General features: G+C 46.0%; 2 protein-coding genes across 6 annotated transcripts in view; one reads left to right on the top strand and one right to left on the bottom strand.

The window, feature by feature from the left end:
• The window catches only part of RAVER2 (ribonucleoprotein, PTB binding 2), a 95657-nt gene extending 93253 nt beyond the window's left edge, over positions 1–2404 (top strand). For all 4 annotated transcript variants that reach the window (XM_073896611.1, XM_073896610.1, XM_025871772.2 and 1 more), the window contains exon 12: positions 2201–2404. In XM_073896611.1, coding sequence (XP_073752712.1) covers positions 2201–2347 — 147 coding nt within the window. In that variant the 3' untranslated portion in view covers positions 2348–2404. The remainder of the gene's footprint in view (positions 1–2200) is intronic.
• A 1823-nt stretch (positions 2405–4227) lies between these two features.
• Positions 4228–17902, bottom strand: part of JAK1 (Janus kinase 1) — a 123353-nt gene continuing 109678 nt past the window's right edge. For both annotated transcript variants that reach the window (XM_025871770.2, XM_073896603.1), the window contains exons 13-25: positions 17056–17199; positions 15855–15942; positions 15267–15394; positions 14527–14662; positions 12758–12909; positions 11686–11836; positions 11474–11568; positions 10171–10363; positions 9315–9439; positions 8778–8950; positions 7092–7209; positions 6275–6385; positions 4228–5482 (exon numbers count right to left, since the gene is read on the bottom strand). In XM_025871770.2, the coding sequence (XP_025727555.2) occupies positions 5387–5482; positions 6275–6385; positions 7092–7209; positions 8778–8950; positions 9315–9439; positions 10171–10363; positions 11474–11568; positions 11686–11836; positions 12758–12909; positions 14527–14662; positions 15267–15394; positions 15855–15942; positions 17056–17199 (1710 nt within the window). In that variant the 3' untranslated portion in view covers positions 4228–5386. The remainder of the gene's footprint in view (positions 5483–6274; positions 6386–7091; positions 7210–8777; positions 8951–9314; positions 9440–10170; positions 10364–11473; positions 11569–11685; positions 11837–12757; positions 12910–14526; positions 14663–15266; positions 15395–15854; positions 15943–17055; positions 17200–17902) is intronic.

Genomic DNA, 17902 nt, shown 5'->3' with positions numbered 1-17902 from the left:
CTTATGGGGTTTCCCTTGTATGTAACTGTTTACTTATCTCTTGTTTTTAAGATTGCCTCTTCATCTTTAATTTTTGCCATTTTAATTATTATGACTCTCGGTATGGACATCCTTGGCCTCATCTTGTTTGGGGCTCTCTGTGTTTCCTGGACCTGAATGTCTGTTTTCCCCAGATTAGGAAAGTTTTCAGATGTTATTTCTTCAAGTAAGTTCTGCTGCCTTCTGTCTCTCTTCTCCTTCTGGGTTCTTATAACGTGAATGTTATTATGCTGATGATGTTGCAGAGGTCTCTTAACCTGTCATTATTTATTCTTTTTGCTGTTCAGCCTGGTTGCTTCCTGTTACCCTGTCTTCCAGATCCCTGACCCATTCTTCAGCATCCTCTCATCTGTTGATTCCCACTAGTGTATTGCTCACATCAGCTATCATACTCTTCACCCCTGATTGGTTTTTATATTTTCTATCTCTCTGTTGAAGTTCTGAGGTCATCCACTCTTCTCTCAAGTCTGGTGAGTATCTTTATGACCATGACTTTGAACTTTTTATCAGGCATATTGCTTATCTGTTTTATTTAGCTCTTTTTCTGTGATTTTTGTCATCTTTCATTTGGGACATATTCCTTTGTGTCATTTTGTCTAACTCCTTGTTTGTCTATGTATTAAGCCGGTCAGCTATGTCTCCTGATCTTGAAAGTAGATCAGGAGATCACTACAGGAAATGGCTTTGTGTAGAAGGGGCCCTGTTGTAAGCTGTTCCTAGTCACTAGAACCAAGTACTCCACGGGTGTTCCCTCTGTGGGCTACATGTGCCCTCCTGTTGTGGCTGAGCTATGACTGTTGCAAGTGGCCAGGATGCAGGGCTTGCTCCCTGTGAGGGCTGGTTGCAGCTACTGTGGGTGCACTGGTGGGTAGGGTTTGCTTTCTGTGCTGCTGGCTTAGAGGCCTGACTGCAGCCACCATAAGCTCACTGGTGGGCAGGGTTGGCACTCAGCCCAGCTATCTGTATAGTAATGAGCCACTTTGACTGCTGCATGTGTGCTGGTGGAGAGGGTTTGCATCCCTCCCCTGCCCCGGGCAGGTCCACAAAGGAATGACACGATGGGGCACGTAGTGCTAGCAAGGCAGATGAAGTGTGCTAGAACGGACTCCTGGAAGCCTCTGGCTATCTAGGCTGGGGAAAGGCAAGAAAAATGGCACCTGCCAGCACTTTTATTTCCAGAGAAAACTTCTGCAGAAAACCGCCTGCCCCATGGGCACATGTCCTAAAATTAGTCAATAAATTTCCATGTATAGCCCAGGTACTTTTCAAACTCTTTCGTGCTGTGTCTTGGGCTGTTATTTGGCTTGTTGGCTCTTTAAGGGTGGAGACTCAATTTCTTACACCCTCTAGCTCTCCTGGAGGTAAGCCTTGCTGATTTTGAAAGCCAGAGATATGGATACTCACCTTCCTAGTGCAGGGTGTTTGGTGTGGGCTCTGATCCCCTTGCTCCTCTGTGCTTATGATGTCCCTCCTGTTTACGGGGAGTTGTGCTGGGGTTTGGTTCCATATTGCATTTCTGCTCCTCCTACCCTTTTCCGTGTACCCTTCTATTGGCTGCAGAAGATCTGTCAGTCTTCAGGTCATCTTCAGAATTAGTTGCATAGATGTCCTTGTTGCCCCTGTGGGATGAGGTAAGCTCAGGATCTTCCTATTCTGCCATCTTCCTCTGAGCTCTGGAAATGGTCTTGAATTCCCCATGCACACCTGTGTTCCACTTGGGTCTGGAACCATTTGTGTTTTTAGACCTACTAGTACGTTGCCACTTCTTTTGTTACTAGACAGACCCACCATCTAATCTGATATGCAGTTCAACTTCTTAGCCACTCACCTTTCTCAGAGGAATACTGACATCTCGTATAGGTATTCTGACGCAGTGGGGTTTAACTAGGTGGGGACAGCAGAAGCAATGCAATTGCTTTTTTTTTTCCTTTCCCCCAAATACTGGGGGTGGAGGAGAGAGGGCACTCAGAGGCTGGTTTGTATTTTTTAAAAGTTCCACAAGTGACTTTGATATAGAAATCTTAATGTTTTAATTTGATCAATTTGCTATTTATCCTATTTTGTTTTTAGAGCAAATCAGAAGAATTGCTTTTCTTATAAACATCTTTAATGAATAAACCAATTTTTAATTTAGATATTAGCATTGTGCTTTTTCTCATAGGTATCCTCTTTAAGAAATGAAAAGCGAGGCTCATCATATCTCATCTCTGCCCCAGAAGGTGGTTCTGTGGAATTTGTTGACCAGCATTCTCAGGGCACAGGAGCTTATTACATGGAAACCTACTTAAAAAAGAAGCGCGTATATTGAGTTAAGTTCTCTCCTTATAACCTCATAAGGTTTTTTGCAGTATCTCTGCTGTTCATTGCTGCCTTAACTACATTCAGACTAGCCATATCCTTTAAATACGGGTTTCTAATTTCCCAGAAGGAACTGTATTGTGCAGCAAGCAGAATTGCCAAATAAAAAATAAGTAGCAATAATACAGTACATTTTCCATTACAAGTAGATGCATCTTAATTGGTATTAAATTATAGTCCACTGGAGAAATTAACAATGTTCCAATATTCCTTGTTTAGGACTGGGAATAATTTTGACACCACATATAAAAGTATGAAGCAATAAATGGGAAACGGTCTTGTTTCCTGAGCCTTAGAAGAATGAGTTTCTTATATGCCAATGTGCATTTCAATCTACTTTCCCTAGAAGTAATCTCATTTATAGATTTTTAGAACTTTTCCTAGAACTACAAGAGTGCAACTGCAAAATGCAGTGGTGGTAATGTTATAAAGATGCTCTACATGCAAACTAAATACCCCCAAATCAGCCCCACAATATAAAACCCAGAGTGATAGTAAGGTCCAAGTTCTACACAACTATAGATGCTTTACTTTTAATGTTATTTACCATTTATACCTTTTGTGAAAAACAAGCTATTTTTGGGGAAAAAAAAAGTAGCTTTGGTGAAATAATTTCAGGGGTTGGCAGGCTATACCCTGGGGTCAAGTTTAGTCCTCCACCTGTTTTTATACTGTCTGCAAGCTAAGAATGAGGTTTACATTTTTAAATGAAGTAGAACAGATTTGAATTAAGTTCTATGAAATTCAAATTTCAGTGTCCATATATAAAATTTTACTGGAACACAAACATGCTCATTCATTTACATATTGTCTAGGGCTACTTGTGTGCCCTAGTGGCAGTGCTGAGTAGCTGTGACAGAGACCATATGGTCTGCAAAGCCTAAAATATTTGTCATCTGGGCCTTTATGGGGGAGAGTGCGCTGACTTCTGGTCTAATGGCACTAATTCCCTAATCCTCTCACTTGTGCAACAGACTTGTAAGTGGCAAGCGATGTACGTTTCTGTGTCTGATTTCATGGCATAAACTAGTGATGATCTAATTGCTAGAACAAGGCCTGTTTTGATCCTCAAATGCCCTATTTCCACAGTATAGTTCAACCCTCAATACTGAAGGAGCACTGTGGAGTAACAGTATAACAATTTTGAGCTAGTAAGTTATACCTCACTTTCTGCTTTGTCTCTTATTCTTTTATTATCAGCTATTTAACTCAATTTACTTCGGCAAGAATTGTGATTATTGCATATAACTTTTGACATCACCATTTCCTGAAGACTTTGGTATTAAACAGATGAGAAACCCTTTGCCATCTAGAAATTTCCAAGTTCCTTGTCTTTTTGAAATCAGATCATTAAAGGTCTTGTAATAAGGTACCCTATTCTAATTATCAAGTTTAAAAAGTGGTACATCTGATTTGTAATTTATTTCATTCTATTCGAAAACGACAGCTAGAAAGTTAAGGATTGGCATCGGTTATGACTCAGCAGACGAATAATGGTTTCTCCATGTTCTGCGCTTCTCCTTCCCATTTCCTATTGCATTAAGCATCGTCAATGCTTAGTCACACCTCTCTAATACAAACAGAAGATGGTGAATTTTAAGTCAGAGCTGCAAAATGAAAGCAGGAAGAGGTTGAAAAGAACTAAGCTATATGGATCTGCCCTCTGTGTATCGTTGGATAGAACAGATAAGTACCAAGCAAGTGGTGTTTGCTGTAATAAGGACCATTACCAAACTCCGCCCCCCCCCACAAAGTCTGTTATTTTTCTATGTAGACAAATTGTTTGAATGCTTTGAAAATGAAATCTTAATATTAAAAGGCATATGCATGTGAAGTCTCTAGTATATTTATTTGTATAAAGAGTAAACAAAGTGCATATAGAGTGACCACAGGTTTGACACAGACAGAGAGACCTTGGTGATGTAGGGATATTGAATAAATTTAAATGGCAAGTTTATTGTTGCCATTGAATCAATCCAGAACTCTTTAGGCTCAAAAGGGGAAAAAAGGATATCAAACAAATGCTAGACAGCATTAACAAAAAGTTTTTCAGACTCTTGGTCATCAAGTTCTTACAGTTCACATTGAATCAGAGATTAGACATTTTTGATTACCCAGCTACCTCCAAGCAAACTGAGAACTGTCTAGTAGCTCCTGAACTCTTGTAGATGGATGGTTAAGTACGAAAACACTGGTTGCACACAGCATCCAGAACCAATGCTGCAACAGCTTGCCCCAGAGTGGTAGAGTTAGAAAAGGATATACATTAACATTTCTGAAAAGCATGTATGACAGTACCCGGGGTCTTAGAGTCCCTTCTGATTAAAGGTATGGTATACTTTTTAGGAAAGCACAGGCTTGGTTCTCAAGAATTAACAGGCAATAGAGTATCTATTCCACAGCTGTCCCCCTGGCTCTGACCAGTTTTCTCAAAACTCAGCATTAGCTGGTCACCCACGGGGACAGGAGCAAAGCCACTGAAGAGACAACTCAAAGTTTAAGTCCTACTGGTGACAGGAATACACTCATCTTGGTACAGAAACAATAGTCTACTAACGGGTATCTAATATTTCAAGAATGCTTGGTCTATCACTGTAGAGAGATTGAAATCTGAGGGCATGTTAGAGTATTGCCTAAGTCCATCAATCTCTGCCGGGAAAGCATTTCCGATCAACAGGCAAATGGGAACACGGGCTTCTGTAGGCTCCTCTCCCTTTCTGGTATGCAACTGGGACAGTACGCTAGCCAAACATAACGGTGCTTTCCATTCTTTTCCAAAAGGAGGAGTGCTTAAGTGCTCTCTATTGTTTCGAGGGTCATTATCTGTTACAGGTGTCAAATTTCAAGAGGGAAGTACTTACACATAATAAGCACCACAGTGTGCCTTACATACCCAAATACAAATTTTTTCCATTAAAAATTTTAAATGGCTTGGGTACTGGTTGGGGAAGGAGGACTTGATACACAGGAGTTTAAATGTTATCAATGCTTATTTTAAAAGTGCTTCAAATCCTTCAATAAGGTTCTGAAAAGTTGTCCGATTGGATGGTTGGAATTCCCAGCATTTTCTCATAAGTTGATAAACCTGTAAGAAGGGGAGGAAATCGAGTTAAAAAAAATTCTTGGAAATGGATTACTCAAAAGTATTATTGATGAACAATCTATCTTGAGAAGCTCATGAATCGACCTTCCAAAAAATCCAGGTCATTACATCTCAGTGCAGACTCGACTCTAAATTTCCTCCCTGGTGGTTCTTTGATTCATACAAACTCTCCAGTACATCTCAAATAGTCTTAAGAGTTGGCCTTAAAGGCTCAAATCACTTTAGAATACAGAAAACTGAATAAATGTCATAAATGCTACTAACAACCTGCAAACACGGATTTGAACTGTGCAGGTCCAGTTATATACAGTTTTTTCATTAAATATGATCTAGTGCTATAAATGTATTTTCTCTTAACCATTTTTTTCTCTTATTATTATCAGTAAGGCTCCTGGTCAACAGTAGACTTAAGTTTTGGGTAATCAAAAGCCACATTCAGCTTTCCAACGGTGTAGGTCAGCACCCCTAATCCCATGTGGGTCAAGGGCCAACGCTATATGTACTTGTCACAATTGGGCGACACTAGAATGTGCGGCTTCGGGGTGCTCGCTGAGATGGGCCTACTGTTGGAGGGAATCCTTACTTTAAACCTAACTTGTGGCTGTCATCTGCCCCAAAGAAGGTTTTACAGATGTCTGATCTGAAATTCAGCTTCAGGAAATTATCTTAAAAATGGCTTTTCTACTTCTTCCCACCCAAACCCTTGCTAGGTAACTCAAGCCCTGAAAACGTAACACAAACTGAGTTTATCACTGTAAAATAGCCCACAAATACCTCATCTGGACAGTGACGTGGACAAGGCAAACGTTTTCCTTCTTTTAATGTATTCACAAGTCTTGTGACTGTCATTTGGCCATGAGTTGGGCCTATCATTTTCAGGAACAACTATGTAAAATCAAACCAAATATTTTAGCACATATTTATATCAACAGCAGATTAAGTTAAAATTTCTAGGATTAACTAAATTAAGATAATAAAAAGGCTTTTTCCTCAGTAACTTTATTTTTCTTAAAGATTTTATTTGACAGAGAGCAGGGAGCAGCAGAGGGAGAAGCAGACTCCCCACTGAGCAGGGAGCCCAACGCGGGGCTGGATCCCAGGACCCTGGGATCATGACCTGAGCCGAAGGCAGACACTTAACCGACTAAGCCACCCAGGCGCCCCTCAGTAATTTTAAATGAAAGCCCCAAATCTTGATTAGCTCTCAATGATTAGTCTGTAATCACTTCCTCAGACTTTACCAACCATCCCTTCCCCTGGCTGAAGAGCCTGTCTCAGTGAAAATGATCTCATTTATGAATTCCTGAAGCTCAAACAAGGCCCTCCCCACTGCTCCCTCATTCTCCCAGGAAACTGTCCCTGGAATCCTCACACAGGTAAGATCCTTGAAAGTCAGCACCATTTTCTAGAACTTGGGCTCCTTGTGAAATGAGGACTTGAGAGAGCCACAAATAAGTGTCAAGTGACAAACAATGTTAAATGGAAAAGTGACGCTTCCCACTGTAACATACTAACTGGATTCCCTTTAAGAACAAAATTTACACATTTTCAATGGGTGCTGGATTTGGATGAAGGGACAAGGAAGACTTACCGCCATGGGGCTGTAATCTGAGTCACAGTAAGTAAGCAGCTCATGCAGAGTCACTCCAAACGACCAGACGTCAGAGGCGATATAAAATTTACACTGAATTAAACATTCGGGAGCATACCTGAAAGCAAGCAGACCATGAAACTTCATTTCCTGGGAAGGATATTCCAACACATTACAATTACAGAGTATCTCCAAAAAAATCACTTCTTCGGCTTTTCTCAGTGTTTAATGTATTAATCACACATCTGCTAAAGCACATATCTGCTTTGAACAACAATACCGTCACAGGCTCTCTGTAGAACGTATTTGCTTTAAAGTATTAGTTTGTGCTCTTCATTCCATGGGCTGTCCATGTGGAGGAGGCATAGGATGACACACCCCAAGTGTTCTTTGCAAGTTCACAATTAGTCAGCAGTGACCTCACTGTGCAGCCTTCTTCCAAGGTCAACTGTTCCGCTGGATGACAACTAACTGCCCAAGCCAGAAACGTAGGCACCCCCATATCCAGGTTCCTATACTTCTCAAACCTACTCACTTCTCTTAAGCCCCACTGTCACTGTCCTAACCACTGTCCCTAGTTCACACCCTCACTGGCTCTGGTTGAATCACACTTCCTTAGCTCCAATCTTGCTCCCCTCCCATTCACAGTGATCTTTTTAAAGCAAAAGCCACCATTCTTAAACCCTCCAGTGGTATGTCCCAAAGCTCGAAGGTAGAGCGCCAGCTCTGTGACTCGGCCTCCGGTGCTCCGCCTTAGCAAGTCCTTGAGACCTCCCACTTCTGTCGTGATCCAGTCCCACCAAGCTGATTCAGATTCAGGTCCTGGGATATTCCCTGCTCTCATCTCATTCTTGCTAGTCACACATGCCTTCTTCTACCATCCTTACAAACCACCATGGATCTTTTAAAGTCTTAATAGGACTTCCAGAAAATCAAACCTAAACCCTTCCATGCTTAAACCACCATGAAATTGGCTGCCCAATCCATTAAATTCTACACTCAGTCTGCTTGTTCACCACGGATCTCTAGTACCCAGCACAAAGTAGGGCCCTGATACATATATTAATGACTGAATGAAGGCTTAGGCTCCATGGGTGGGAGAGATCTAGGTTTGTGTCTCTGCGGGACGCACCTCGGAGGTGTTGGTTTGTTCTACAGGAGCAGTAGAGTAGAGGCTTAAACAGCTTCTCCCTTGGATGGCGTTCCAGGCTGCAAGGGGTCACAGTCAGGGTGCAGCCTTCTGACCAAGACACTGCAGTGATCCATGAGCAGACGGCCAAGTTCCCTGTGGACTGTGCTCCGCTCTGCTCTGTCTGGGATCTCCCTGAATCTGTCAGTGCCTACTTCCTCACCTCGTTCCCACCCCTTCCTCCTACCTGCCCTCTAGGCCTCCTGTGCATGCATGTGACCCCTGCCACTACTAACAGTTTTAAGGACTGTGTCAGATGAATGCCCTCTCCTGGGAAGCTGGAAATGCTCAGCCACCGGGTGGTTAGCATCCTCCACTCCTTGGAAGATGGTGTCGTATGAACCTCAGGCATTTCTGTGTGGGCTGCTTTCTAGTGACACAGCCTAAAAGGTGTTTCTTGAGGGGAGAGATCAATCAATTCCAAATGTGCTAAGTTCTTTCTAGCCTTGACTTGGGCAGGAAGAACAAAAGACATTGACATAACATTAGATTGTTACCAAAACACAGGGCTGTCCCGATCATCCTTGACTGTGTAGTACTCCTTGTCAGTTTCAATTGCTTTGGTCAAACCAAAGTCTCCAATTTTCACTTGGTGCTCACTCTCAACGAGGACATTCCTTGCTGCCAAGTCCCGGTGAACGTACTGCCGAGAACCCAAATAGTCCATCCCCTGAGAAAGAGAGGTGAAGGGAGAGTGCATTTGATAAAGGTCAGTTCAGGTTCTGTTTTGTATCCATCACTGCTTCATGAAAAAGCACCAATGTCATTTCATTTACCTATCACTCGTTTTTTTTTTTGTTTGTTCTTAATGCAAGAATAGTAAGACTAACCCAATTCAAAGAAATACACATTAAATCAGCCATATTAACCAATCAGTTTTCTTAGTACCGGCTAATTTTCATCCAAATCATGAAGAGCAAAATGGTACAGGTACAATTACTGGAAAGCTTCCCACTTGCAGTCTAATTACAACCCAATTACCCAGGACAGAGTGCCTGATTTTTTGATCTTTGACATGTTTTTTTTTTTTTTACCTTACAAATCTGAACGGCATATTTTAATTGCTGTTTGAGGTTAATTTTGTTCTTATTCTTTGGAAGATATTCCTTAAGGCTTCCTGAAGGCAGAAATTCCATGATGAGCTTAATACCATTTCCTCCTGTTTAGAAAAAAACACCCATCAGGACGATGTCACCAGATGAAGGAACTGTGGGAGAGTACAGGGTACCGGATCTGGAGATGCAGGCCCTGAGCTGATTTCAGTGTCACCCCTGAATCACTACTGAACCTCTTAAGCTCCAGAACCTTGGGATCCTCAAAGAACGGAGATAGTTACACTCGTGTACATAACAAAGCCCAGTCATCAGCACCCACTGAGCTAAGTGCTCTGCAAACCACTGAGGATGACTGATTTTTAAAAATTACAAGCCACATCATTTCATTACCAGTTTTAGAATACAGTTATGTATTATATTGGTTGGTAAAAAAAGATATACTTATGAGTAAATACCGCTTGCCACCTTGATATAGACAACTAGAAAATGAAAGATCCTGGCTAGGGCTGGATCAGAATAGGAAAAACAGACAATGGGTGTCAGTTTCATAGGGCCTAAGTGTGAATATCAGGATGAGTGAAGCCCAATCTCCAGCACTGGAGAGAGAACGCTGGGATCATCCCTGGTGGCAGGGGAAGCTGGGTGGCTTCCCTGGCAGCTCTGCGCTGAGGGACGTGACTGTGCATTCGATGGTGAAGCCGCAGAGCTCCCAGGAACCACCGGCAAGCGTGTCCAGGTGGCCCAGGTACAGCTGAGGGCACTGCCTGCTCACACTGGCCTTTTAACCCCAGACAGTCCCTTCGTTTTCAAACCAACCCCACTGTGCCCAACATACCATCTTCTGTACAGATGCCTTTGTACTTCACAATGTTCTCATGATAGAGGTTCCTTAGGATTTCAATTTCCTTCTTCAGGTCAGCTATGTGGTTGCCTCCACTCTCGGGCTTCAGGGATTTGACCGCCACCTGCTCCCCGGTATTGTCCCCCTCAGGGTCATACCTGCAGAGCTCAACCTTCCCAAAGTGGCCCTAGAAGGAAAGACCCATGCACTTGATGAGAGGAGCCCCACGCGGGGCCAGCAGGGACACTTACACGAGCCTTGCTCCTTGTGCCGCTCCCATGAAGGCCAGGGGCAAGCGGCACAGCCTGACCTTAGGGGCAGCAAGCTCCTACCTGGGCCCTTCCTCTCTTGGTCTCACGTGCTATCCCCTCCGTGACGGGGCTAAGAAAAAGAGGTATCAGGGGACTGGTGAACCGACACATCAATCCCAGTTTCCATGAAAATGTAACCCAAAAGGAAATGAAAGTGGTTTCTGGTCCTGCAGAACAACCGTGGTGTTCTCTGAGAGCCATGGGCCCAGGCTGAAGGACGGGCACCACCATGCAGCTGAAAAGAGCACTGCATGAAGCGTGTTTACCAGCCGTGGGATCAGATCCTGACCAGGCCACTAGGCAGTGATGTGGGCCCAGTCACCCCATCTTCCGAGCTGGCTCCGGAGGGGCTCCACGCCCACAGCAGTGGCAGCCTCTCGGGGATGGCGTGAGGAATGAAGGACGCCACGCCTGTAAAGTGCCAGCACACAGCCTTGGCTCACAGGAGGTACTCAGTGCGGGACGCAGTCTATGTTCACTTAACTGAACCACAGGAAATCCGGACAAAGATGCAAATCACAGTAGCTTTTCTGGTCACATTAGCTGTTTGGAAATTCCCATTCAAGATCCAAGGGAAAAGCTGATACTCTATCTGGCCTGTGTAGTAAATAATCCCTCATTTAAGCAGCCTCGCAGGATACAGATACCCAGGAAAGTCTGAGACAGGGATTTTTCTATTTCTACCCCATCTATACCTATTCCCCCAGATCTCTCCCTTCCCATTCTCTTCCATCCCTCAGAGAAGAGTCAAGTCTGGAGGGAGCAGACCAACATCCTGTGTGCACATCCAGCCCTCTGGACAGGCAGGTATATGCGCACTGTCACCCTGTGTCAAATGGAGAATCCCTTGTGATTCAACTGGCCCAGAGGAAACACAGTGAGATGCTTTCTCTCATAAACCTTGGCCCGAAATGACAGAGAATGGAGAGCGGCTTTGGACGTAGAGAGAGGTGACATGGTCAGCAGGGAACTCCAGCCTAACTTGCCTCTCCCAAGTCACGGATCCTCTTCAAGAATCGCTTTTCAAAATGTGTGGGGTCTACTTCGGTTGCCGGCTTTCTTTCGGAAACAATGTCTGGATCTAACAGAGGAGAAAAGAAACCACGTTAAAAAGGAGTGACTGCCATTCACCGGCTCTTTATTCACCCGCTCCCCTGGGCCACTGGCTGTTCTCAGCCACAGGGTAAGACTGTCTTACTCTGCTCTTCCAGTTTATTGATGTCTCTCATGATGGCTCGGAAGAAGGGTCTCTGGTTGGGGTCATAGTTCATGCAGCGGGTCATAAGGTCAGCCAGCTCCTTGCAAGACGGTGTCACTGGCCGGCACCGGCTTTCGTAGAATCTCTCTTTCTGTAAAGAAGAAAACCACATGGAAGAAACCAAAGGAACCAGTCACTAACCTTTTAGCCCCAGTTACCATCCCTAATTTAATTCCCAACAGCTGTGCTTCAAGGTAGATTTCATAAACATGTGTGTTACTGTTGCCTCATTGTGGTTTAGGGAAATCTTAGTCCCCACACAAAAACCCACATTCAAGGAAGATGGGCAGTATACCCCAGTCCCGAGTAAGCTGCGTTCCAGGGAAGTCACTCAGCCTTCCTGGAATACAACTTGGCAATATGTGTAACAACCTTCAGAGTCTTCAAATCCTTTGACTCATTAATTCCAACTATCAAAAGACTCAGAAATAAGTCAGACATAAACAAAGATTTATGTTCAAAGATATTCCCTGCAGAATTAGATAGAACATTACAAATTTAAAAACCACCTAAATGCCAAATATAAAATTAGTTAAGTAAATTTGAGCTTAATGAAACAACTCCTACATTAAATTTGTAAAATTATAAGACACACTTAACTGCCTAAGAACTTGTGATATTAAAAAATACAGCCTGTATATCTATATCTGGGATAAAGAAACTCAACAAATATCTGTGTTAATTCTGCTGACTAATGGGCACTTAAAATCTGAGCTAAACAGTATTATAATGTTCTACCAACAAATATTTGCCTGGCACTCTACATGCATTATTAATCTTCACAACAGCCCCGCAATGTAGGTGTTATTTATCCCCATTTTACAGATGATGAACTGAGGCTCAGGGAAGTTTAGTGACACTTTCGAGGTCACACAGCCAGTAAGCCTGTGGAGGAGATTCAAACAGACATCCACCTCTTCCTACAACATGAAGCTTCCTGACAGCTCCCGAGACATCCCTGAGTGCTCAAGGAGTCCTCACTCGGCTCGCACCCTGGACAGCAACTGCTCACCTCAATCAGGGTCTTGTCTTTCAGAGGGATCTCGCCATTGTAGCAGATCTCCCAAAGTGTGGTTCCAAAGCTCCATTTGTCAGCAGCCACACTCAGGTTCTTGGAGTCTTCAACACACTCGGGAGCAATCCATGGGATTCGTTCTATGCACTCTGGAAAAAGACAGGAGATGTTTCCAGATCAGTTTCTGGAATCACCTGGGGAGTAAATCACTGTCATTGCAGCAGGAACCGTGAACTAACGAAGAAACTATTTTAAGCAATGTTTCCAAACATGGACCATGGCTGCCTTGGTCCCGTGGGGAGCTTGTGAAAGGTGCCGCCTTCCAGGCCCCTCACCCCTGCCACTGCAGATGCACCAGTCTTCGTCGGGGCCGGATGTGTCTGTTTACCACATGCCCCCCAGAAGGGTCATGCAGGGCCAGTCTTCCGAAGCTCCGGCCTCAGAAAGAGCAAGCACCCCAGGGATGGAGGCCAACACCCTGGGGAAGGAGAACCAAGGCTTAAGAAAGGAAAGACAGGAAGAGAGGCCCACCCACACAGAGTAGGCCTAGGCTAATCTCATGCACTCTGCACAATCCCCCTGCAACGCCATGCTTGCTTTAGGTGGGAAAGGATAAGGGAACAAGACTGAGGCGAAGCTGTCCTACATCGCTTGACCCTGGCTACTTATGCAGCCCTGTTCGGGCTTCCTGCCAAGGCCAGTGATCGGAACAGACACCCCTGCTGTATCCAGGGAAATGCCCCTTAACAAGTGCTTGCGGCCTCTCGGCCCCTGTGGGGGAGAGAGGCAGGCGGGCCACTCCTGAGCAGGGCACTCCCGGTCAAGCCCACCTCACTGACCTACAAGGCCTGCACGAAACTGCAGCACCTCCCTGAACCATGCTCTGTCCGCAGCTAGATGATGTCCCTTTCTCTCTGAATGCGCACAGCACTTTACTGGCCTCTCTTGTGGGGTACCCAGGCTTCTCTACTTGCTCTGAGCTCTCCTGGGTCTGTGTCTCAGATGCTTGCTGAGGACAGGACCCTTGAGAGACTCTGGGCTGAATCTGCACAGATTGTGGGAAGTTGGGCAGGTGAGAAGCACGACACAGACACTAAAGGATGCTTCCCATTCCCCTTCTAAGGAGTGGATATTTTAGGTCTTATTTGTAAGGCTTGTTTTCATCCTGGTCCAAGTGCCAGGCACTGTGCTTGGTGCTGGAAACTGCCGGCCAGCAGAGGCCAGGGCCTCAGGCCCAGGGGCACGCTGATATCCCAGATATGGCCTACTGGCCCAACTTGTGCAGCGCTGGTTTCAGTGTCTCAGCTCCCAGGCCTGTCCCTTCCTGTGGAGCCCCCGAACTCACGATAGCCTCATTCAAAGCACACAGGACTGCAGCAATCACTCGGGTGCCTCCCCAAACTGCTCACCAACTACAGTTGAAGACCAAGGAGACCCAGCTCCTCCTGACACCCCTCTGACCATCCCCAGGCCCGGCAGCCTCCCTCTGTGCTACCCCAGCACTGAGAACAAAGATGTGCCTTGGGTGAGCTGTGTTTTTCCGACCACTCAGCTCCCTGAGGGCAGGGACTGGCCCTCCCTCACCTCCACATCTCCCCTGGCCCCCAGGACACAGCAGCACCAAGCCTGTCTGCCAAAGTGTCCTTTTCAAAAGGAAGCACACCTGAGCCCTAGCCCCCTTCTCCCCTAATTAGGGCGGGGGCAGGGAGGATGGAAGGGTGAAGGGCGGGGATGGGAACTAGGGTGGGAGGGTAAGGGAGACACACCTTGCCTGGACAGCACGGTGATGGGGATGCCAGGGTCACTGAGCTTGATGAACGGGCCGCACTCGCTGTCAATGCCCTCACGGGCCAGGAGAAGGTTTTTTGTGCACACGTTTCCGTGGACCAGGTCTTTATCCTCCTGCAGAGTGAAAAGGGTGAAATCAGTCAAGTTGCCCATGGGGCTGCCTGTCTTCCCTCCTTCCCTCACTCCCTGTTTCCAAGCCCAGCCCCTCAAGTCATCTCTCCATATTCCCCAGCGACAGCAATGCCCAGGCAGCCCAGCTCTCCCCCAGTTATGTGTCACTCGGGCACATTAAATCGTGGCCTTCTGCCCCAGTTCCCTCACCAGCGAAACGGGGATAATGGTGGAGCAGGCCTCCTAGGGCTTGTGAGAATGACACTCATGAGAACCTGTGTAACGCCCCAAGAGCTGAGCCATGGGAAGTGCTACTGATGCACGCAATTTCACTCATTCATTCGACAAGTATCGCGCTATTTCCACTCTAACCTATGGTGCATTCCAGAAGTCAGTCCTCTGATGTGATAAAACCTCCCTCAAAACAGAATTCATACCCAAGCACACGAACAGCCCCAAATGACTGTTTTCAGCAAGCACCAGGCACACCTGTGTTTAACCACAGAGCCCAGGCCCCTGCAGCCTGCCTGGCTAGACTCCTTCCTGCCACCCTACAGGGCATTCTGGTTCCTGGTGGAGACCACCACGGACATCAGAACACACTTACCAAATAACTCAGGGCGCTGGCCAGCTGTTTGGCAACTTTGAACTTCCATGGTGTGGTGAGGACATCACTTTTCCGGTGCATGAAGAGATCCAGGGGCCCACCCTCCACAAACTCCTCCACCATGATATCTACAAACACAAAAGTAGCCACATCTGGAACCTTCTGTACATCTGAGACAGTATCTTCCCTCATCCTCTGAGGAGAGGCCACTTTAGTGGCTGGTACTCAGCTCAGGAGGATGGCAATATTCTTGTGAGGTGCAAACATCAGAGTGCCTCCACCCCTGCCCAGAGCACCTTCCATTCTGACTCTCAGCTTGCCCACCCCACCCTCCCAGGTCCAGACCAGTGTGCAGCCAGAGCTGGCAACAAGTAACGTTCAAGAAATGAGTGAAAAACAAACGGGACTTCATTCCACGCCCACTATTAAGCACAAGACCTGCTCGGTACCTCAAGTTCCTCGACTGCAAGAAGAGACAAAAAGCCCAAGCAATGTGAAATGTGAAGGTGGCTTCGGCCCCGAATCGTCATCACAGCACCCATGCTCCCCAGCCAGGCCAACCTCCCCTTCCAAAGCGAATACACTTACTCTCCACGTCTCGGACACAGACGCCATAGAGGTACACGATGTGTTTGTGGGAGACCTGCCTCATCATGCTGGCTGCTTCAAAGAAGGCCTGTGGGAGGATAGCACAAGGGAATGTCAAGGGCCAGATGCCACGGCTCTGATGCCGAAGGAGCTCTGCTGAGAGGGAAGTCAATGGGTCCCAGGAACACTCAACACTGTCATCATCCCAGGCCCTGAAATAGTTCCCCTGGCCTTGACTGCCCAGGGGCATTGCCAAGCCTTTACCTAGGGGCCAATCTGGCTGGTATATGGAATCTATTTAGAAAACCTAACAGGATACAGAGCCAGGCTGGCGGCAGAGGCTAGGTGACAATTTCCCCACTGGATACTCATATCCACCACTTTCTCTTCTTTTAAACTTTGGGAAATAACAACATTTGGCACTGTAGTAGAATAAGTGAAAAACCACAGATCTGTACTTCTGAAACAAATAATGCAACATATGTTAAGAAAAAAAAGAAAAAGAAGATAGCGGGAGGGGAAGAACGAAGGGGAGTAAGTCGGAGGGGGAGACGAACCATGAGAGACGATGGACTCTGAAAAACAAACTGAGGGTTCTAGAGGGGAGGGGGTGGGGGGATGGGTTAGCCTGGTGATGGGTATTAAAGAGGGCACATTCTGCATGGAGCACTGGGTGTTATGCACAAACAATGAATCATGGAACACTACATCCAAAACTAATGATGTAATGTATGGTGATTAACGTAACAATAAAAAAATAAAAAAATAAAGAATAAGTGAAAAACCAGATCTCTGTCGAGACTTGGCTTTATTGCTTTCTAACAGTGTGTGGGATCTTGGGTAAGTCCTTTTACTCCCATGGGCTTTAATCTTCTAGACCGCAAAGTGATAGTCCTGGACTACATCAGGGACTTCGAGAAGATTCAGCTAGAGTCCTGGGGCTCCACAGAACCACCACAAGGACCTCTATGGGAGGAGAGTGAAAGGGGCAGGGAGGGGACAGGCTGCTCAATGCACTTCATCTTCCATCTTCCCTCACTTACTTTACATACCTGCTTCATCTAATATTGTATTTGAAGAAAGGAATTCAGACTGAATGACAAGACCGAAACAAAGACAAAGTTTCTTCCTAGCTCATTGTGCTCCACTGGCTCCAGAAGTTGGGGAAGGGAGAGGATAGGGTTATGAGGAAGACACTTGCCAGAGAAATGTCCCTGTGGCTGGGGTCTAAGACTTTGAGGATCACTTTTATTCTCTTCTCTTCGGAAGTTCCTTCGTCATCCTTGTAATCCACCAGGGTACCGGAGTAGATGTGTGTCCGTGTGCCTCTCCCAAGGTGCTCGCCCTGAAGGAGGAAGCAGGAGGTTGGGGCTACTTCTCTCTGGGGCTGCAGTGACACCCGAGTCTGGCACTGAGGCCTTAATGGGAACACACCAGAAGGGGTGGGGCAAGGACAAAAGAGCCTCCACAGCTCACAACCTCTAGGGCCTTGGTCTGGTCAGGCCTCCAGAAAAAACATAAAGCTAGTCAGCCAAACACAAATGTGACACTTCCTGAGCCCCAGGAGACATTTAATTCCCACACCGTTCCTTGCCTTCTACCTTCAGAAGCAACCTGTGGCTAAAACGTAATCCTGGCCAATCATAAAACTTCCAGCAGCACCACCACCAGCCTCCAGCAACAGCGGCCCACCCTTGGCCTCCAAAGAGGACTCAGAGAGGACCCCAGTGGGGCTCTACTAGAGGCTGGGCTACAAAGAGAAGGGCTTGTTAGTGCTGGCTCGACTGCTCGCTGGCCAACTAACTCAGAGATGCTTTCTGTAAAGAGGGATAACCATGGCACCCACCTCCCAGGGCTGTTCTAGAACCAAGTGAAGAGGAAGGAATAAAGGCTCCTCGGTCCAGACCCCGGCACATCGTGGGTAGAAATCATCTGCTGGGCTGATGTGTTCTGTTTGATTGCCCTCTAGACCAGGTACTTGTTCATCTTCCAACCATGCTACCCGGCGTGTGTGTATATACGTGCATGCATGCTAAGCTTTAAAATCT

The sequence above is a fragment of the Callorhinus ursinus genome, unplaced genomic scaffold (assembly GCF_003265705.2).
Source record: "Callorhinus ursinus isolate GAN/ISIS: 27379988/994484 unplaced genomic scaffold, GSC_fseal_2.0 scaffold9, whole genome shotgun sequence".
In the NCBI taxonomy this organism is placed as follows: Eukaryota; Metazoa; Chordata; class Mammalia; order Carnivora; family Otariidae; genus Callorhinus; species Callorhinus ursinus.
The sequence above is the reverse complement of the archived record's forward strand: the minus strand, read 5'-3'. Positions and strand labels throughout refer to the sequence as shown.